General features: G+C 39.1%; 1 protein-coding gene across 1 annotated transcript; it reads left to right on the top strand.

Annotated features, from left to right (window-relative positions):
• Positions 14,233 to 16,655, top strand: LOC109226338. The gene is made up of 3 exons (XM_019391125.1): positions 14,233 to 14,304; positions 15,508 to 16,214; positions 16,313 to 16,655. The coding sequence occupies exons 2-3, from the start codon at positions 15,606 to 15,608 to the stop codon at positions 16,433 to 16,435; spliced, it is 732 nt and encodes a 243-aa protein (XP_019246670.1). The 5' UTR covers positions 14,233 to 14,304; positions 15,508 to 15,605; the 3' UTR covers positions 16,436 to 16,655.

The following is a 23,720-nucleotide window of genomic DNA, read 5'->3' as shown; positions in this document are numbered from 1 at the left end:
GAATGGAGTTATTATTATTTCTAAGGCAATCAAGGATAAATTGGAAGAAGATAGATTGTTTAGCCATAGTTGAATTGGCATATTGGTGGCTTAGACCACTACTTAGAGATTTGCATATTCTACGGTTATGAGAATTTACTTGTGTGTTGCTATGGTCCTCCTGAAGTGAGTTAAGTGAAAAGATATTATATGATGAAGTGTTAACCTATCAGTGGTTCCGAAGTTATGATGAAAATCGTGTTCTATCGTATATTGGCATGTTGGGTGCAGTGAGTGGTATGAAATTTGAAGTGAGGATCAAGGTTGCAGGTCGGTGTTGACAAGGATGTCACGAGCTCGGATGAGCGGGAAAGGAGTTTCGATGTTTAAAGTAAGTTGGTATTGTCTTCAGCGTCACCTGAGATCGGTGTTTTGTGAAAAAGGCTTTACATCCTGGTTAAGGATTCTTGATCGCTTTTCAGCATTAGTGTGGCCGGTGGTTTGGATCTACAGACCGGTTATATGTTACGGAAGGTTGTGGGAGCGTGTCCTACGGGAAGGTTGTATAAGTGTGGCATGTAACCACTTGATTGAGTGAAGAGTTAAACCAAGTATGAAGATTGTAGTGATGTCGTTAAATTGAGAATTGGTGCCTGGAGGGCACTCGGTTTATTGGGTTGTGGACTGTGGAGGATTACTCCGATTATGATGGTTGTTCTTGTATGTTGTGAGAAAAGGGGGTGATTATGGACCTTTGAAAGGTTATTAGCCTAGTTCAGTGCGATCAGAATCAGTTTGAGGTCTGTGGATGGATTTAAATGTGAATATGGGCTCTATATCAGGGCACATGTGTTCATTTCAGCAATGCGCTCCTTATGGAAGAATAGTCTGGGTGTTATTTCGTCGTCAATGATTTCATGTAATGACATATTGCACCGTGTGAGTTGTGAGGCGGCTTGGTGAATTTCTTATGTGTTGAGGTTCCGCGTAGAGATGATGTTATATGAGCAGAATGGCTCTTGAGATTTAGATCGTATATCGCACCTCAGTTGTGCTTGAGTTTGTAGCTTATAGCGCTATATGTCTCCCCAGGGATGGTATTATTCACTTAGCGAGATTGTAACCGACATTTGGTATTTTGTTGTAATGAGATATCTAGCTCGGTGTGTATCTCCTTAAGTGAATTTTATGTGTGTATCGGGTGGTACGCCACCATGGGTATGTCGTTTGGATCGGGTTGCGCGCTACAACAGTGTGATATTGAGTACAGTTCCCTATATCTGTTTTTATGTGTTTTGTTTCCTATTTTGTGTGAGTTGAGTAGTCCCTTCCAGAGTTCGTTTTCCTTTTGTATCGCGTTTGAATTGGCAGCTTATTGGCACATTGTGGCATCATATGAGACTTTTGATCATGTTCGGGGTGGCTTATTGCCTGAGCAGTTCGTACTGGGTGAGACGAGATCATTGAATTTAGGATCAGTGCAATCTGATTATATGAAGTATATTAAGGAGCAAAGAACATTATTTTGTTCAGGAAGAGGTGATGGTTCTTGTCAGGAGTATAGACCCAATGAATTGTTGATTCGTCAGTTGGTTATGAATTTCTACACGCACTACTACAAAAAAAGCTTTTAGCGACCATTATTTAGCGGCAATAAATATATAGCCGGCAATTTACTCGCAAGACTCAATCTTTTACTGGCAAATGAACATTGGCCATAAAAACTACATTTTCACTGGCAAGTAACAAAAGTGGCCGGTAAAAGCTACTAGTAATTTTTCAGAAAACTTTTCATTAGTCTATTTTCCCTCCAATTTATTTCATTGTTCCCTCCTTTAATTTTTATCATCCAATAGAAAATGTATTTCTTTTCCTTCATATCTTGAATTCATCATTTAAGAGCCCTCATAGAATGCATCTCTCTTGGCATCTATACTCTAACTCTCTACATCGCTATGTCGCCTCTCTCCATAGAAACCCAGAACGGTAGGGCTTTAAATCCTTAGAGAAAAATGGTAGATCTTCTTCGCTCTTCGGAAATCTGAGATCGAGTAAAATTGACCAGTAGTTATCTTCATCATTTCCCAAAGATCTGAATTACTTCAATCTACTTGTTTCGGGTTAGTTGTCGATTTTTTCATTTTTAGATTCTCAAATTTTTATACCGTATTTGAGTTGAATCAAAAAATTTCAAGAAGTCGGATTTCCTTCTTGATGTTTGATTCAAATTGCTAGGTTGAAGTTTGATAATCAGTATGAGTAATTAATTCATTGCAATTTGTAGTAAGTTAAATTTTTTGATACGTGCTGAAGGTCCCCCAATATTCCGATAATTGGACAGAGTCAACAAGTGAGGGTTTGGAATCTAAAACCTAATTTTTTTTGTTGGTAATAGAAACTGAGTTAGTTTACAACAAAGGGTGGTGTATCTTTTTCCAGGTTTTGGCATCAAACATACTAACATTCTTCTAAATGGAGAAGATTTATTGTAAGGTATCGTCCCTCTTTTCTACTAGTTACTACTAAACTATCTAGTAGATTTACTTTATGTTGGACAATATATCTAATTTGTCATATCTTGGCTTTGAAATCATATAAAGCTGATAAAGAATATTGGTGAAATCAATAACATTGGTCAATAAAATATTGTACAATAGAGGAATCTAATTTTGAAGTTTCATTTTATTATCAACCTCATTTATTGCCCTAGAATTAGGGTAAGATTGATGTTCTAATTCAAATGATTCTTTAAGAGCATAACTCATGTGACTCACTTAATCAAATGCTAATTAATTAGGCCATCTATGGAACAAGAGAACTGCACCATTCTTTATTTGAATTTAATTAATAATTTACAACTGTATATATGCGCAATAATCAATTTTGAATCTTGGCAACTGAAACACGTTTTCACTTGTAAATTGCCTAATTTTTCAAGGAACGTAAGTCACTTTTATTAATTGACCATAATATTTATGTCATGTTCTTTATCTTTTTAAATTCTTTGATCTCGTATAACATGGAATAGCTCCTTTGATCAATGCCAAAAGTAATATTACCCATAAGATGACAGAAGATAATTTCAACATTCAATAATTACTATTGTTTAGTATTTGAAGGTAGTTAGTTAATTATATCGCAAACTATAAAATCATTTATCTCTATACCGAGTCTCTTTATACATTAAAGAAATAAGGCTCTTTAGCCTATAAGTATTTTGCAAATTATCAATAGTTACTTTTGAGCTTATATTTATATAAGTAGGTCAGTGGCTAAATATTGGTGGAAGATTAAACAACTAGATGGCATGAAATTTGATTTCAAGAGGAGCACTAATGTCGTGACAAGAATTTCTTGAGTTATTTTTCAATTATGTTCTGTAGAAGAAGCACTATTGCAATATTTAACTACTGTAAAGAAGTTGCCGGAGCATACTTGTTTAATCACCTTACGAAATAGTCTAGGATTATATTTGATTTGGATCAAATATATGATGTCTTCTTGTTCTTATTAGATATCAAGTTTCATGCTTCTGAAACATGTTCATTTGATCTTTCGGTCACTTTCTCATATCATGATGAAGTACTAAAGCTAGTTTCATGAACTTTTTTCTTACGATTAGTCTCATAGGTATTATTTTAGCTTTTTGAAGATGACATTTTTTAAATTATAATATTAACATGAACATGTAGGATGGAGTTGGTGTATTATCTTTGTAAACGGCTATGCGGATTAGTAACAACTATCATATATATTTAAGGCCCGAACACCATGGTCTTTCTTTTACATTCCAATTAGTGATAAAAGTCCCCCAACAAATTCCCAAGACTTGATTCAAGAAATCTTTCACTGGGTGATTTGTGACAATAGAGTGCTTTCAGGTTTGTTCCATCTTTTTGCTATTTAATTTTTAAAAGCTCTTACTATTGACATTGTGAAATATCTAGAGGTTTAGTCGTCCTCTTAACTTCATGCTGAGAAAAAAAGGATTAATTTAACTACATAATGAAAATCATCCAATGATAATCCCATCTAGTTGTAAAAGGCATTAAATTACCATATGAAGATTAGTATAAAGTTGATTTTGAGCCTATACTACTCAGCCTTCGAGATCTTCCAGTAGGAATTTATTTTTGAACAAAAGACACCAAATTTTAGCGTATGTTTCAGAAAACAAACATTTTCTGGAATTAGTATTGATTGAATTTTTTAGTAGCAACTCCTTGATATGCTAGCATGAGTTTGTAAATGTTACATAGTTGTTCGATTGATTATTGACGAACTTCATATGTGGTTGTTTATTTGATTTTATTTTGTTTTATCATTTCAGGACTTACATATAATGTTCAAAAACTTGGCGAGTGACAAGACTTCATTGTGATCAAGAGTTGGAGAATCTTTTATATATCTCATATTGCCTTTTTATAGCTATTTGATAGCACAACTTATTAGATTCAAAATGATACTAGTTAGATTCAAATAGTTTAGCATTTTTTTTTAAGTTGACACTTTGAATTTATGGATTAGTGTTTGTTTTTATTTGTTGTGAATTTTATGAAGAGTATTGTTTTTTCAAATGATAACAATTGATTTCTAATATAAAATAGGCTTGCATAGCATGGAACGAAAATGTTGGAAATAACTTTTCTTAATTTTACCGGCGATAAAAAAAGTCGTTAAAAAGTCATTTAGACAAATTTTTAAAGGCTACATGACATGTCAGGATAAAGGTGAACTGAAATAAAGTTTAATGGCCATTATATTTGCCGCTAAAAATATTTCTTTTACCAGCAATTAAAAAAAATTTAGCGACAATAATAAAAGCTGCAAAATGTATAATCTAAGCAAATGCTGAGCGTTTTTAGTAGCCATTTAAATTGCCAATAATAATTGCCACTAAAGCTAATTGACTTTTGCCGGCAATAAAAGGGTTCTTTACCAGCGCTCATCCTAATGGCCGCTAAAACCTTTGCCGACGCCGGCTACAACGGCCAATATGTAATTGCTAGTAAAGGCTTTAGCGACCATTGTTATTGCCGATAAAACTCTTTTTTATTGCCGCTAAAAGTCTGTTTTGTTGTTGTGACATCTCTTCCGTCGTGGTGGTATCGTAAGAGCTAGAGCAAGACTTATATATATCATGAGGTGCATTAGGAGCATCAGATTCGTGGAATTTCGACTAATTTGATCAGAGAATGTTATTGTGGTACAAGGTGTGAATTCAGCAAAGGTATGCAGTCATGTTTGGGCACAACGTGTAGTGATTGATATGGTGATAGTATGTTGAAAATAGTCCTGGCAGAGAATTCCGGATGTTGGAATTGGGCTCTAAGCTTATTTGCTTGAATGAAAGAGAATATCTTCAGAGTTGCTCGAGCTAATGTGCTCGATGGAGTTGCGGTAGCACGGTAGGTGCTCGAGGTGTTAAACAGTGATTTCGGACAACTCCAGTGCAGTTCTTAGCACATTCGAGGACAAACGTATGTTTAAGTCGGAGAGAATGTAACGACCCGACCGGTCGTTTTGAGCTCTAGCACGTCGTTCAGCAGCTTGAGGCCATGAGCATCTTCACTTTAGGTATTATGACTTGTATGCATGGTCGGAATTGAACTTCGGGAAGTTCGGGGTGGATTTGGAAGGAGAATTCTCATTTCGGAAGCTTTAAGTTGAAAGAATTAACTAAGATTGGATTTTTGAGTAAACGGCCTCGGAATCAAGATTCGAAGGTTCCAGCAGGTTCGTATGATAATTTCGGACTTGGGCGTATGTACGGATCAGGTTTCGGAAGACCCGGGAACGTTTCAGCACCTATTGTGGAAGTTAGCATTTTTGGAAGAATTTCATAAGTTTGGGATGAAGTGCATTTCAGTGTTATTAAAGTCCGTTTGGGATTCCGAGTCTAGGAATAGCTCCGTATGGTAATTCTGGTGTTCGGAGCGCGATCGGAAGTGAATTAAGAGGTCCGTGGATCATATTGGAGTCATTTGGCTAAAGATAGAAAATTAAAGGTTTTTGAGAAGTTTGACCGGAAGTGGACTTTTTGATATCGGGGTCGGATTCCGATTCCGGAAGTTGGAGTAGGTCCGTAATATCGAATATGACTTGTGTGCAAAAGTTGAGGTCAATCGGACGTGATTTGATAGGTTTCGGCATCGAATGTAGAGGTTTGAAGTTCTAAAGTTCATCAAGCTTGGATTGGAGGTCGATTCATGATTCTAGCGATGTTTGATGTGATTTGAGGCCTCAAGCAAGTCCGTAATGTGTTATGGGACCGGTTGGTACGATTGGACGGGGTCGCGGGGGCCTCGGGTGGATTCCGGATGGTTAATGGATCGAATTGGAATATGGAGGAAGAGCTGAAGTTGCTGCCTTCTGGTGTAACTGCACCTGCGAGAATTGGGCCGCAGGTGCGGATCTGCAAAAACTCTAATACATGTCTACCCCATTGATCTGGTGTCACAATTCACAAACGTTTAAGAAGTTCTACAAATACTGGTTTAAAAGAATTACAACTGTTCTCGAAATGGAAAGAGACAGAAAATCCAAAATAGAGGGAAGGGGACTCCAGGGTCTGCGGACATCGGCAGATCTACCTTGGGTCTCCCGTGGACTAAAGGCAGCAACCCGAACTCTACTCACGAGGTCCGGCACCGAAATCTGCACAGAAAGTGCAGAGTGCAGTATCTGCACAACCGACCCCATGTACTGGTAAGTGTCGAGCCTAACCTCGGCGAAGTAGTGACGAGGCTAGGACACGACATCAATATAAACCTATGCAGTTAAATCATATACGAGAAAACAGTAATAATAGAAATTTAACAGGTAAAGACGGGAAGGGGAAACATGTTGCGGGAATATCAAATCCTGACAGTAATTCAATAGAGAAGCAAAGAGAACACAAAATTCGAACCAACAGAAATAACGATATAATAACACGTGCACGGCATCACCCTTCGTGCTTTTACTCTCGTCCTCACCATAAGAAACAACAGAAACGGCACGGTATCACCCTTCGTGCATTAACTCTCATAATCATGGCACGGCATCACCCTTCGTGCATTAACACTCAAATCATGGCACGACATCACCCTTCGTGCTTTACACTCATCCTCACCCAAACAATAGAAACAATAACATCCCAACAAGGAATCAACAATAGCCAATCTCATTCAACAGTTAACTTCACAATTTAATTCTCAACATGAGTCAATACTCAACAATTATCCAATATCAAGAAAATATCATAAGACTTGTTCAACATGGAGAATCATCAGTTTAAGCATGAATAATACGTAATAAGAGACATAACGGTCACAGTATAAGACTCGCTTGCATGCTCAACATCAATGTATAGATACTCGTCACCACACCTATACGTCTTACTCAACACTAACACGTAGCAAATAAGACAACCATACCTATTCCCTCAAGCTAAGGTTAGACCAAACACTTACCTCGATTCCACAGCCAAACTCAAGCCTCAAATACCGCTTTTCCTTTGATTTTCACTTCCAAACCACCCGAATCTATGCATAATTAACTACTTAACATCAATCAACGCTAAATAAACCAATTCTAATGCATGAGTATAGATTTCCCAATGTTTTCTCCAAAAAGTCAAAAAACGACCCCGGGCCCGCCCGGTAAAAACTCGTAGTTCGAACCAAAACCTGACTACCCATTCACCCACGAGCACAAATATGCAATTGGTTTTGAAATCCGACCTCAATTTGAGGTCTAAATCCCCAAATTTTGGAATTCCTAAATTCTACCCAAGAACACCCAATTTCCCATGAAAACCCCAAGATTTTGAGATGAAATCATGTAAAAGGATGAAATAGATTGAAGAAAATGAGTTAGAAATCGTTTACCTATGATTTGGGGAAGAACTCTCCTTTGGAAAAACGCCTATGGGAGCTTAGGGTTTGAAAATTTGAGAAATGAGTTCAAAATCCCGTCTTATTCATGTTTCGATCAGTTGCAGATATCGCATTTGCGACAGAAGCTTCGCAATTGCGAAGCTTGCAAATGCGAGAAAGGCTTCACAAATGCGAACCTGCTACATGTCGGCTACTATCGCAATTGTGAACCTTTGGTCGCAATTGCGAAGGTTGCCCCTCCCTGAAGACTTCGCAAATGCGAAGGTATGTTCGCAAATGTGAACTATGTTGGACCAGGGCTTCTTCGCATTTGCCAAGCATGTGAAGCTCGCAAATGCGAAGCCTGATCTCGCAATTGCGAGATCAGAGTCCTGCAACAAATACCAGATGCAACAGCAGATTTTCTAAGTCCAAACTCACTCTGTGGTCTATCCAAAACTCACCCGAGCCCTCGGAGCTCTAAACCAAACATGCATACAAGTCTAAAAATATCATACAGACTTGCTCGTGAGATCAATCGCCAAAATAACATCTTAAATCAATCTTTGAAAATACTTTGGCACCCTGAAGCCGATCAAACAAATCATCAATCCTCGGCGATGGATACTTATTCTTGATGGTGACTTTGTTCAACTGCCGATAATCTATACATATCCTCATCGATCCATCCTTTTACTTAACAAACAATACCGGCGCACCCCAGGGCGAGACACTAGGTCTGATAAAGCCCTTATCAAGCAAGTCTTGCAATTTTTCTTTCAATTCCTTCAACTCTGGTGGGGCCATACCATATGTCGGAATAGAAATAGGCTGAGTGCCCGGAGCCAAATCAATGCAAAAGTCGATATCCCTGTCAGGTGGCATCCCCAGCAGGTCTGCAGGAAATACCTCTGGGAACTCTCGAACAACTGGCACGGAATCCATAAAAGGAACCTCAGCACTAGAATCACGAACATACGCCAAATAAGCTAAACACCCCTTCTCGACCATACGTCGAGCCTTCATATAAGAAATAACCCTACTGATGGAATGATCAGGAGTCCCTCTCCGCTCCAATTGAGGAAACCCCGGCAAGGCTAAGGTCACGGTCTTGGCATGATAGTCCAATATAGCGTGATAACGTGACAGCCAATCCATCCCCAAAATCGACCATATCGAGAAGTAGGAGATGTACACGGGTCTCCAGACCCCCAATAATAACCACACACGAGCGATAGACACGATCTACAATAATAGAATCACCCACCGGTGTGGACACATATATAGGAGCACTCAAAGAATCACGAGGCACAACCAAATACGTAGCAAAATAAGATGACACATAGGAGTATGTAGACCCTGGATCAAATAGAACTGAAGCATCTCTACTGCAAACTGAAATCGTACCTTTGATAACGGCATCAGATGCCTCAGCCTCAGGCCTGGTTGGGAAAGCATAACATCGGGGCTGGGCCCCACCACTCTGAACTACATCCCTGGGTCGGCCTCCCGCTAGCTGTCCTCCACCATTAGCGGCCTGACCTCCACCTCTAGCTGCCTGACCCCTGCCCCTAGCTGGCTGAGCGGGCGGTGGAACACCCGGTGCCTGAACCATGGCACGAAAACCCTGATGCTGAGAACTGCTCGACGCTCGAGGGAAAAATCAAGCAATGTGCCTCGGATCACCACAAGTATAACAAGTCCTCGGCTGCTGGGGCTGCTGACCCTGAAACTTACCTTGATAGCTTGAGGAACCACCCTGAAAACTCTGGAGCGGAGGTGCACTGATAGGAGCTGACGATGCACTGTAAGGTAGCTGATCAGAATACTGCATATGAGAACACGACCACCTGAAGCACCGTGAGAACCCTGAAGTGTTGAATGAAATGTCCTAGGAGGATGGCCCCTACCAAAAGAATCCCTGCCTCCAAACGAGGCACCACTGAACCTACTAGAATGATGAGGCCTCTTGTCAGACCCCTGACCACTCCCCTGAGCTAGAACCATCTCAACCCGCCTGGCCACATTGGCCACATCCTGGAAAGAAATCTTGCTACCCGTCTCCTTAGCTATCTGTAATCTGATAGGCTGAGCGAGTCCCTCAATGAACCTCCTCACTCTCTCTCTCTCTCAGTGGGGAAGTATAAGAAGAGCAGGACGAGCCAAATCAGCAAACCCAATCTCGTACTGGGTGACAGTCATAGAACCCTGCTGAAGATGCTCGAATCGCTTGTGGTAGTCCTCTCTCTAAGTGACAAGAAGAAACTTCTCGAGAAATAGCTGAGAGAACTGGTCTCAAGTCAAGGCAGACGAACCAACTGGTCTAGTCAACACAAAATCATTCCACCATCTCCTGGCGGACCCTATCATCTGGAATACAGCAAAGTCGACCCCATTGGTCTCTACTATCCCCATGTTCTGCAACACCTCATGGCAGCGGTCAAGATAATCCTGGGGTTCCTCAAAAGCTGCCCCACTGTAATGTACCGGGAAAAGCTTGGTGAACTTATCCAACCTCAACAAAGCCTCAGAAGACATAGATGAGCCACCAACGGCTTGAGCTGCAACAACTGGCTGAGCTGCTGGAGTCTGGAACTGAGGAGCCATCTACTCCGGAGTGTGGGTAGGGGGATTCTGAGCTCCTCCCCCATCTTGAGAGACGGTTGGTGCTACAGGGAATGTGCCAGTTCTAGCTACGCTCTCCATAAGGCCCACTAGATGGACCAGAGCATCCTGAAGTACCGGGGTAGCTATGAACCCCTCTGGAACCTGGGTTGGACTCGCTGGAACGGTCTGGGCTGGAACCTCATTGTCAAACTCTACCCGAGGCTCTACCGCTGGTGCTGTTGCTCGAGATCTGGGTTGAGCCCTGCCCCTGCCTCGGCCTCGGCCTCTGCCCCTCATAGGAGCTACCACTAGGGGCTCGGGCTGCTGGTCAGCTGATGAAGTGGTACGTGTTCTCACCATCTGTGAAAGAACAGAGTGGAAGTTCAATTGGCATTGAGAATTCAAATCGCACAACAGGAAAGAATAGATGTGAAGTTTTCCTAAACTCTGTAGCCTCAGGGGGATAAGCACAGACGTCTCCGAACCGATCCCTCAAACTCTACCTAGCTTGTTTGTGAATTGTGAGACCTAGGCAACCTAGTGCTCTGATACCAACTTGTCACGACCCGGATTTCCCACCATCGGGATCGTGATGGCGCCTAACTCTTGAATGCTAGGAAAGCCAACAATTACGGTTATAAAAAATTAACAAGTAACCCAAATAGAAATAAATAATAACTAAAGCTAAACAGATATAAAGTGCGGAAGTGTTATAACAGCCCAAAAACTCCAATACATGTCTACCCCAATGATCTGGTGTCACAATTCACAAACGTCTAAGGAGTTCTACAAATACTGGTTTAAAAGAATTACAACTGTTCTCAAAATGGAAAGAGACAGAAAATCCAAAATAGAGGGAAGGGGACTCCAGGGTCTGCGGACGCCGGCAGATCTACCTTAGGTCTCCCGTGGACAAGGCAGCAACCCAAACTCTACTCACGAGGTCCGGCACCGAAATCTGCACAGAAAGTGCAGAGTGCAGTATCTGCACAACCGACCCCATGTACTGGTAAGTGTCGAGCCTAACCTCGGCGAAGTAGTGACGAGGCTAGGACACGACATCAATATAAACCTATGCAGTTAAATTATATACGAGAAAACAGTAATAACAGAAATTTAACAGGTAAAGACGGGAAGGGGAAACGTGCTACGGGAATATCAGATTCTGACAGTTATTCAATAGAAAAGCTAAGTGAAAACCAAATTCGAACCAACAGAAATAACGATATAATAACACGTGCACGGCATCATCCTTCGCGCTTTTACTATCGTCCTCACCATAAGAAACAACAGAAATGGCACGACATCACCCTTCGTGCATTAAATCTCATAATCATGGCACGGCATCACCCTTCGTGCATTAACACTCAAATCATGGCACGGCATCACCCTTCGTGCTTTACACTCATCCTCATCCAAACAATATAAACAATAACGTCCCGACAAAGGAATCAACAATAGCCAATCTCATTCAAGAGTTAACTTCACAATTTAAGTCTCAACTTTAGCAATACTCAACAGTTATCCAATACCAAGAAAAATATCATAACACTTGTTCAACATGGAGAATCATTAGTTTAAGCATGAACAGTACGTAATAAGAGACACAACGGTCACAGAATAAGATTCACTTGCATGCTCAACATCAACGTATAGATACTCGTCACCACACCTATACGTCGTACTCAACGCCAACACGTAGCAAATAAGACAACAACACCTATTCCCTAAATCTAAGGTTAGACCAAACACTTACCTCGATTCCACGGCCAAACTCAAGCCTCAAATATCGCTTTTCCTTTGATTTCAACTTCCAAATCGCCTGAATCTATGCAAAATTAACTAATTAACATCAATCAACGCTAAATAAACCAATTTTAATGCATGAGTATAGATTTTCCAATGTTTTCTCCAAAAAGTCAAAAATCGACCCTGGGCCCGCCCGGTAAAAACTCGTAGTACGAACCAAAATCCGACTACCCATTCACCCACGAGCACAAATATGCAATTGGTTTTGAAATCCGACCTCAATTGGAGGTCTAAATCCCCAAATTTCGGAATTCCTAAATTCTACCCAAGAACACCCAATTTCCCATGAAAACCCCTAGATTTTGAGATGAAATCATGTAAAAGAATGAAATAGATTGAAGAAAATGAGTTAGAAATCGTTTACCTATGATTTGGGGAAGAACTCTCCTTTGGAAAATCGCCTATGGGAGCTTAGGGTTTGAAAATTTGAGAAATGAATTCAAAATTCCGTCTAAGTCATGTTTTGATCAGTTGCAGATGTCGCATTTGCGAAGCTCGCAAATGCGAGACAGGCTTCGCAAATGCGAACTTGCTGCATCTCTGCTACTGTCGCAATTGCGAAGGTAGCCCCTCCCTACAGACTTCGCAAATGCGAAGGTTTGCGAAGGTATGTTCGCAAATGCGAACTATACTGGCCCAGCGCTTATTCGCAATTGCGATTAAACCCTCGCATTTGCCAAGCATGTGAAGCTCGCAAATGCGAAGCCTGATCTCGCAATTGTGAGATCAGAGGCCTACAACAAATACCAGATGCAACAGTAGCTAAGTCCAAACTCACTCCGTGGCCTATCCAAAACTCACCCGAGCCCTCGGGGCTCTAAACCAAACATGCATACAAGCCTAAAAACATCATACGGACTTCTTGGTGCGATCAAATCGCCAAAATAACATCTTAAACAACGAATTTAACACCAAAACTCATGATTTTCTAAAGAACACTTGAAATTTCTATTTTTGCAACCGGGCGTCCGAATCACGTCAAATCACTTCCGATTCTCACCAAATTTCACAGATACGACTTAAATACCATATCAAACCTATACCGGGATCCGGAATCAAAATACGGGCCCGATACCAACGAGATCACACATTATTCCATTTCTAAAAATCCTTATATTTTTTAGCAAACAATTTTCTTCAAAAATTCATTCATCGGGCTAGGGATCTCGGAATTCGATTCCAGGCATACGCCCAAGTCTCATATTTTACTACGGACCCTACGGGACCATCAAATCACGAGTCCGGGTCCGTTTACCAAAAATATTGACCGAAGTCAACTTTAATCAATTTAAGAAGCAAAATTCAATATTTTTCTTAGACTTCACATAAAGGCTTTCCGGAAATGCGCCCGGACTACGCACGCAAATCTAGTAGAAAGAAAATGAGATTTTCAAGGCCTCGGAACCTGGATTCGGATTCTAAAATAAAAGATGACCCCTTCGGTCATCACAATAAATTACTAAGTCAAATGCTTCTTCATATGTTGACAATCCACCTTAGTGGGCTGGCCCATAGGCTCACTCATTATTTGTGAAAATAGCACGGGTTAGCCAGTTTTCGGATTGGTAATTGAAAAATAGCCCGCATTTGTAAGGTCATTGAAATATAGCCACTATTTTATTACAACACGGAAAGTTCTAGCATAATATATTGAAGATTGGAGCACCAGTGTATGAACTTCCAGCATATTATGTTGGACCATAATGCTGGAAGTTCAGTATATTATGCTGGAACTCCAGTATATTATGCTGGAATATTTTTTGGATTCTGAACAGTATTTTTATTCAGATTTATCTTTACGAAAAGTGGCTAAATTTCGATTACTTTTGAAATTGTGGCTATTTTTCAATTACCACTTAAAAAGGGGCTATTTTTCAGTTTCATCCTTATTTTTCTGTATATTCAGTTTGTTATTGCACAAAATATGTATCTTCATTTGATTCGGCAACTTTTTCAACTTTCCGAGTAGACTCTTTTCTTTCTCTTTCGTTTTCATCGGAACGTAGGTTTCTTGTTCATCCCTCTCCAATATTTCACCTTATATCTGCAGGTAACTTTTCAGATGTAGAATTGGTGTAAACTGATTTTTAAAGTTTCTGCGAGTACCCTTATTCTAGCTTCTCAGGTTCTGAATTCTGGATAAGTATAAAGTAAAGTTAAGTTGGCTCAGTAGAATTAAAAATTGGCGGCCATTCACGTGCTCGTTAGCCCTGAATTAGACTCCTCATGCTTGTGTAATCTATAACATTTTGTGTATATAGGGTAATCATCGCATCGTATGTTGTAGTTCTATATATCATGGGCGGATTTATAGCCCATTTTATGGGTCACTTGAACCCATGGTCTTTTCGTCAAACTAGATATTTTATGTATATATTTTCTAGAATTAATCTAAAATTGTGGCACCCATGCTCCAAAGAGTTTAAATGGTGCACTTGGTTAAGTGTTGAGTTAGTTATCTAGAGGAGCAGGGTAGTGCACCTATATTATATATGATTGATGCAAAAGAAACATTTTATATGATACTTAGGCAGAGTTGAATGACTTTTTAGTTACAAAATTATTTCTCAACTTTCTGTGATACTTGGGCAAAGTTTGATGATTTTTTTGTTAAGAAAAAAATACTTTAGCGACTTTCTGTGATACTTAGGCAAAATTGAGTGATTTTTTTTTTTTTTTGGTTACAAAAAATAGTTTTGAGACTTTGCTTGATTAAAATAAAAGTTGATGAGTGGTCACCTGTGATAGAATGTAACTTTGAAGGTATTTTACTCCTATAAGGGTTAAGGATGTAGAATGTAATTTTGATGGAGTTTACCTGTATAGTAATAAGAGTTAAAAATGTTATTTTGGTTCCATACTGCAACCACAAGACTCAAAGAAAACGATTTACTTTCTCTTTGGTGTGCGTGAGCAATGAGGACTTTATTGCACTACTCTCTCAAGTTCTTCACGTTTTAAAATATGACTATTTTCAGATATGTTGTGCATTTCATAGCAAACTCCTTGTTTTTTCTATATTTTCTAGGACCTATCCTAGCTCTTGCCTGTTGTAACCACAATTTGGATTCCAATTATAGATCATATAGTTGCTGCATTTGTAATTACCCACTATAGCTGTAATGTTATCCATATAAAAGGATTGAAAAGGGACTCAAAGAAAGTATTTATGGAAATCTCATTACAGAGCTTAAGTTGTTCCTTCTGTTTTAGCTCTCTTTCTTCACTGTGTTTGTGTTTTGATGAAGTGTAGGTCCTCAACATCCAGAGCACACATGAGATTTGCTGGGGAGTTTTAGTCTAAATCTACCTCTCAAGAACAAAACTTGCAGCAGTTATCAGCCAACCAAAATGACGAATTCAGATTCCAAACTAAGCTTGAAGCTGTTGATTGACACCAAGGCCCGCAAATTTCTATTTGCTGAGGCTGAAAAGGACTGTGTCGATTTCCTCTTTCATATTCTCACATTGACTAAGCTTCTTAAGGAGAAAGGAATGAGTGGATCCTTGATTAACCTCTACGAAAGCGTAGAAAATCTGAAGGATAGCTATGTCCAATCGAACCAATGCAAGGATATCCTTTTAAAACCCAAGTCTTCAGTTGGGACTATCTCTTCAGTACCTTTTCTATTGCTTAATGATGTTCCGAGTAAACGGAATTTTTATGGATGTAGCTACTCTTTGCATCACGCAAAAGTTTCTGATGACCCTAGTGCTGTCTGTCCAGATTGTGGGAGGTGTACGATGACAAGAAGGTTAACGTATGTTGCTCCACGGGGAGTGAAGGAAGCTGCCACAGCTACAGGGGGGTTTGTGAAGGAGATGGTGACATACATTGTTATGGATGACTTAGTGGTTAAGCCTATGTCCGCCATTTCTAGCATTGCCCTTCTAAACAAGTTTAATGTCAAGGATGTTGGTGTACTAGAGGAGAAAGTAGTAAATTTAGGAATGGAAGAGGTAATCAATTAAGTTAAATATCTCTTCTTCTTTTCTTGTAGCCTTTTCTGTTTGGTGAACTTTTACTTTGTGCTTAGTAAACTCCTATCATTTTGCAGGCCCTGATGTTGCTGAAGGCATCTTTTGAGTCGAAAACAGTTCTCAAAAGTGTTTACATGAGCACAGTTCCCACAAGTGCTTCCATGAGCCGTGTGAAGCAGAGAATTAGCTACAACACATAATAAAATTGGATGTTTCAGTTTATAATTGTCCTTTTAGTGGCTTCCTTTTGTTTGTAGGTTTAGTTATCCATTGCTAAATCTTATTTTGAGATTCCCTTTCACTATGCTAACTGCTTTCACTCGATACCAAGATGCTTGAGGACAGATACTATATATTACAAGACTGAAAGTCAGTGGCGGATCCAGAATTCTCAAAGCGTGGGAGCTCAACTATTTTTAATCTAAAAATTGCTATTGAGACTGGGTGCTCAGCTAATGTATTTATATGAATTTACTAGTTTATATATACAAGTAATAGTATCAAGCACCCATAACTCGTAGAGTAGATCCGCCACTGGGTATCGAGCCCGTATTTTGATTAGTCCTCTCATGAAACACATGATTTCCTTCTTCTAATTTTCATTCAAATATTATTATTACTATATTATTTTTTTAAAAGTAAGTAGGATAATTAAATTTTAAGAAGGGCAAATAGGCTCGCCAAAAAAAATATTGTATGACTTGTTTTATTCGAAGCATAAAAACAAAAATCAAAAGAATGAATTCTCCATTTATATTGATGGTGGCGCGCCTACTTTTCTTATCTTTTCTATCTGTTTTTTCCCTTCGTTCCTTTGTCATGTCTATAGATTTATTACTAATAGCACTTTAATTGAGTAATTTGAAAAGTTTCTTCGTCCTTATAATTGTCTCCTTTCATAATTTAACTATTTTTTTAAATTTTAAAATATACAAATATTAATTTTAAGCAACTTATTTGGGAAGAAGTGTATTTTACTTAGAGTTGTGATTTCATAAATTACTAATTTTTAAAGTCAAAACGTGGTAATTAAATTTATTTATTTATTTTCTATTTTATGAGAATATTTTTGTAATTTAACTTCTGACTTAGGGTCTTTCCACTTTTAATATAGTATAGATATAGATAGATAGATAAGGGCATTAGAAAAATGAGTAGAAGGGAAAATTAGAGGAACTCTGGTGAGTCGTAAGTGGATAAAACGATTATCAAAACTCGTTCAGAAGAAATGAAACTGGCCCAAACGATGGCTGTAGACAATCAATTTCTGTTTTATTTTGTCAATTTATAAGCACTTAATATGCTCCTTAATACATATATTAATTAAATATCATGTTTACATTACAAATATTATACTAACACCACACAATTCAGGGCCTCCAACTCCGGACTGTACAGCCAATCAATTATTGTGAAAGGTTATTTGGGAGCTTTAATTCGGGGGTAGAAACGCGCAAATGGTCGGTGGATCGTCATAGTAACACCGACGAAAAACTTGTAAATAATTACTTGGATACACAAGTATAAATGGATAACTATCCACATACTTGTATACAAACTGAACCAGAAAAGGAAGGGGAAAAAAGAAGTAACCCTAGAATAGGCTAACAGCGTGGGGAAGAAGGCATATAAAGTGTCATTTAAAAGGAAAGGCACGAACTTTGAAGTTGAAGCCTGGGATGCAAAATATCAAACTTAGTTCGAACTGAGCTACAATGGAGGTCGGAAGCTTCTGGAAAGAAGCAAGAACAGAGAAGAGAAACCACAGAACACGTGAGTGCAGAAGAAAGATCTCAATCTGATTAATTGTGTGTGGGTCCCCTTATATACAACTAGCAACGGAAATGTAAAAAATATCTAATCTAATGTAACTACAGATGTCAAATACTAACCACTAACTAACTACTAATTGTTGACTCAGCACATACTGAAAAGAGAAGAAATACAGGATAAATATTTAATCTCAATACCCCTCCTCAAGTTGGAAGTGCCGACAACACTGCCAACTTGCCTAATACAACATAATGCTTCACTCTAGTAAGGGATTTGGTGAGGATGTCTTCTAGCTGCTCATTTGTAGTGACATGGTGCAGAGATTTGAGCGGCCTTCGTGTAGTTTGTCACACATAAAATGGCAATTAACTTCGATATGCTTAGTCCTCTCATGAAACACATGATTTCTAGCAATGTGGAGGGCTGATTGGCTTTCACAATGTACCGAAACAGGCCTGGGATATGGCACATTAAGCTCATCCAATAATCTGCATAACCAAACCAACTCTCCTATTACCTTCCTGAGTGATCTACTCAGCTTCTGCTGAGGATAAAGATATGGTCTCCTGCTTCTTTGACTTCCAACTGGTAGGACTGTTTCCTAATAATACCAAATAGCCACTCACTGACCTTCTTGAATCTGGGCATGCAGCCCAATCAGAATCACAGAATACCCTTACTGTACAATCCTCATATATTGACATGAAGATACCTAACATGGGATCACCCTTTCAGATATCTTAACAAGTGGAATGTAGCTTTTAAGTGAGGTTCCCTAAGTTCTTACATAAATTGGCTTAGGTGTTGAAAGCCAATTTTCGTACGTGAAAGTACGCCATAAATAAATTGTTGAAAGCTCGGAAATGAGACTATTTTGGAATTATAAGTATTATGCTATTTCAAACAAGAGATAAGTAAATTCGTAAAGGTGAGAGGCAAGCATATCGAACAAATAAGTTTCTTCAAAGTTTGTCAATTTGGGATAAAATACGGCCGAACTATAATACCGGTATTTATGGACTAGTACCATACATGGTACCACATGACCATGATAGTGAAGTATATGAGGTATGTTAAAAGTGAGTGGTATTTTAAGTAATTCGAGATAATTCTTAATTATGTGGGTAATTAGTTAATTACCGGGTAGCGGGACATTACCTAATTAATTAATTAACTATAGGATAAGATTAAATTTCTCACCCCCCTAACGTGGCTGCCCAAAGGGGCCTTGATGATGAGTATTAACTCACACAAAAAGGTGGCAAACTTTGGAGAGATTCTTTGCTAAGTCATCCCTAGTGGGGCCACACCCACTAAGGTAAGACTTCTTAAACCCAACTAATTTCATAAAAGGTAGGATCATTTCACAAAGAAAGATACAGTGCATTTTCATACAAGATATGATCATTTCACAAAGAAAGATACCGTGCAATTTCCTACAAGATATGATCCATTCACAAATCTTCAAGTCTAATTCACAAGTAACGTGAATTAAAACTAAGGAAAGTGACGGATTTTGGGTAAATTTTCATACAAAGTTACACTGCGTAATATCAACGGGATTTGCAATTCTAAGAGAGCACGGTACAATCTTTCTCAAGAACAACGTACGAATTTTCTTCTACTTCGATCCGCCGTTACGTGTTGTCGCAATCAACGGGTGTTAGGATTGTCAAGGAAATCGGTTCAGGTATGTTAAGGCTAAGCTTTTCCTTCATTTTGGCATGATCTCGTCATTACACAAGTTTGATAACGAGGAATAAAGAAAAATCCATATCCTGGAATTTACGTATATTTTGCTAGTCTCGCAAGTTACGTATATTTTCCTAGTTTTGTAAGTTACAATATTCTCTTTATCGGGATTTCATATTCAATTGAGTATTTTCCTCTTCCAGTCAAGAGGGTAGAGAGTTTATATATACAGTATTAAAAGTATTTTCATTACCATCGAGCTATAATCGGTAGGCAGGCCCCTATTGGGCAACCTCTGATCAGATGGTATGTTATATACCGAGCCTACTATGGCCGAGCGCCTATGAGCGAGACCAGATGGTCGAGATACAGAGCCTAGTATGGCCAAGAGTCTATGAGCGAGCCTACTATGGCAGAGCAGTTATATATATATATATATATATATATCGAGCCTTATAGGGCCGGACAGCTATTTTACTTACTATATTTAGAGAGTTGAGTCATATCAGCAGGTAAGCATATCTTCAGATTATCTTTGACTTCTAGCTACTTGCAGTTATTATATTATCAGTTCAGTTTCAGCTTTCAGTATACTGCCTTACATACTCGGTACATTATTTCGTACTGACGTCCCTTTTCTGGGGGCGCTGCATTTCATGCGTGTAGGTTCAGATAGATAGACGGGTAGACCTCCTCATTAAGTATTGCCCGAGTTCAGCTTGATCGGTAAGCTCCATGCCTTTCGGAGTCGCCGGGTCTAGAGCTTTATGTATATCTTATGTATATATATGTATATACGAGTAGGTCAGGGAGCTGTTCCGATCACTACATATCCACCAGTAGAGGCTTGTAGACCTTGTATGTATATTTGGTTGGTTTGTCAACTGCAATAATTATGACAGCCTTGTCGGCCCAGTTTATATTGATATTTAGTCAGCATTCGCAGATGTCTTGAAATGTGGCCCATGGCCAAAGTAGGACATTACATATTCAGAGTTCCTTAGTCGCAAGTTGGTACGCAAGGATAAGTGAGGCACCGGGTGCCGATCTCGCCCCCCAGTTTTGGGGCGTGACAGAAGTGGTATCAGAGCAGTTGTGTCGTAGGGAATCTACAAGCCGTATCTAGTAGAGTCTTGTTTATGGGTGTGTTGTTCACCACACTTATAAGCAGGAGGCTACAGGGAATTTAGGACTGATCACTCTTTCTTCTTACTCTAGATCGTGTGGTAGAGTTCACTTATAAAAATTCAAATTTCGAACTTCTATTATTCGTAATAAGACGATGCCTACATTCAGAAAGACGATTGATAAGAGATATAGCTGTGGAAGTGTTGAGTTAGAGTAACCCAAAATGATGAATGGATTGTTTGCGTCAGTTGACATCTCCAAGGATATTGCAAATGTGCTAATAGATCTCTTTATGAGACACCAGATGGTGCACTCTAAAATAGTACAACTAGATATGAGTACTACAAAGGTAGGCACTGGAAGCCTTGAAGGGATAAATATTACCTTAGTATGGCTCCCGTCCCTAATAGAGCGAGAATGCTTGGCGATTCCAGGAGCCAGTGATGGAGCATGAGGGGATAAAATCAAAAGAATGTTTTGGTCGAGTTTTTAGAATAAAGTGATAGACAGAATTGTTAGCAGAAAAATAAAAAGAGAGTTAATGAAGCAGTGTGAGTAAAGTACATGGATGACAACAGTAGATCAAAAAAATGATAGTATTATAGAGTCTGTAGTCAAGTAAAGGGAAAAACGAGAGGTGACAGGCCTTGAGACAACAAATGAGTATAGGCCATAAATTCATATCCTCACTTCGAAAAATAAGTTTGTGACTCCAACGCAACTACCGGAAGGAAAAGTTGGACCCCGGGATAACATAAATCGGTATGGGCTAGTGAACAAGATAAACTAAACATGAATTAGGAACTGAGTGATTTGGTAATAGTCAGCACCATGAGAATTTCAGACTACATTCCGGCAATAATAGAATGGACAACAGAAGAAGATCCATGATGAATTTAGAAAATGGTCATTCAGGGAGACGCTTCCCTAAAACAAGCAATATGAGCAAAGTTAAGCTTAAGGGACTGTATGTGCCAGTTACACTAAGTGTCACCATCGCGAGTAAGGAATTTTATTATCCTTGGTAACGGAAGGATTCCCGCAAGGCGAGCAAGGGTCATTGATGTTGTGAAACGACGCTAAAAATAAAGAGGGTAAAACATCCATAGGTAGATCCTCGTGGCTTCAGCTCTTAGTACTCCCCTAAAGGGGAAAATATGGAGTGATGTGGCATTAAGTCAGAATTAAGTGGTTCTGGTGACTATGGGATGGTAAAGGAAGAATGCGATAAAAATAAAAAAAGGAATGAGATGGCACTTATCCAAATCCTACAGATATGCTATGATCCCAGTGCAAGCACGACGTCAAGGAGAGGAAGTAAGGGCTTCTAATCGAGCTATTATTAATAAATAAAGAGCCAGTACGAGACTTAAGTTAAGACAAAGGAAATAACCCAAGAAAGATTACGCATAATATTGAGATAAGAATGGGCCAACGAGTAGTTAGTAATTGATCAGGAAGAGCCAAGTTGTGGCTAAACAGGAGGTTACAGACGAGTCAAGCAAATCGTGTAAGACAAACATAGTAAACTCCAATATAGTGAATTCAGCATCGCAGTGATGACATCGTGATCATTGAGAAATATTTAAATAGGAGTTGGGGTAGTTAAAGGTACCATATGAGTGTTACGGAGATAAAAGAAAGTGCCACTGGGAAGTCAGTCAAAATATCAAGTTCAGAAGTAACTCTACAAGCACAAGGGGGTGGAAGTAAGTAACTACGGATAATTATAGGCAATGGAGGACATCAAAAGGACTGTCGAGTATACAATGTAATAAGCTCACAGCTTTATAAGAGTCAGAGGATCCTCCCTAAATACTACAATGAAAGACTAGTTGAGCAAGTAAGGAAGAAGACTTCAACCTAAGCTCAGTAACCTAAGGAGAAAATGATTGTGTAACAACAGTCTCACTACAAAATTGTATGCACTCCAAAAGAAAGTGGCATCTACCATGGCTAATGAGCGGGGAGTAAAACCAAAAGTAATATTCGAGACCATACGAGTAGCACAAAAATTTTGGCATGCATAAGGACTCAGTTAAGCTAAGTATGCACGCAACAAGGAGGAAAAAAAACCAGAAAAAGCAATTGCTTACATTTGAAGGAAGTTGAAATGGAACGAAAGGAATTATTCAATTAATGATCGGCCGTAAAAGACTCCGGTATGAGTTAAAGAAGGAATTGGGTCCAGGTCATAGACAAAGGGTTGAATCATTACAAGATTGTATCATGGTTTTCCATAGCATCCATGAAAGTCTAAATAATAACTAAATTCCATGAGCCGCAGATCAGGAGATAGCTTAAGCATACATAAAGGTTAATCAGAAGAAGGAGGAAACTAAAGAGTTACATCAACTAAGTAAATTAGGAGTCTGCTTATTGGACCCAGAAAGTTACATACATCATGACTGAGAACATTGTAGAATCACTCTTAATGTCATAGGTACAAGAGAAATAGTACAGTAGCCATATTTTATAACGGCTCTACGATAAATCCAGTTAGACGTGTCCCAACCTCATAGAAGTCAGTACAAAGCTCCCCGGATTTTGTATGCACCAGAGGTGCAAGTATTATAATAGAGCTAAAAGTTATGGACATGAATTACACCTAGGTGGAAGGAAGGTCATGAAAGAGATGGAAGATACGATGCGAGATTTTAAGATAAGCAAGGTAAAGGTGAACAACGTACAAGATACTCAAAGGCAGAAGATCGTGAATAGTCCATACTTCAGATAGAGGGCTAGAAGAATCGGGATTCAGTATCCAGGAATAACAACAGTGTCATTAGTGACATACCTTCCAGCCCATAGTTTCTAAGTATCTAGAGGTCTAGTTAAGAGAATAAAGAAGAGTCAGACACGGTGCAGTGTCTCGCTTGATGTTCCAGAATA

This window comes from Nicotiana attenuata, chromosome 5 (genome assembly GCF_001879085.1).
Source record: "Nicotiana attenuata strain UT chromosome 5, NIATTr2, whole genome shotgun sequence".
Taxonomy (NCBI): Eukaryota; Viridiplantae; Streptophyta; class Magnoliopsida; order Solanales; family Solanaceae; genus Nicotiana; species Nicotiana attenuata.
The sequence above is the reverse complement of the archived record's forward strand: the minus strand, read 5'-3'. Positions and strand labels throughout refer to the sequence as shown.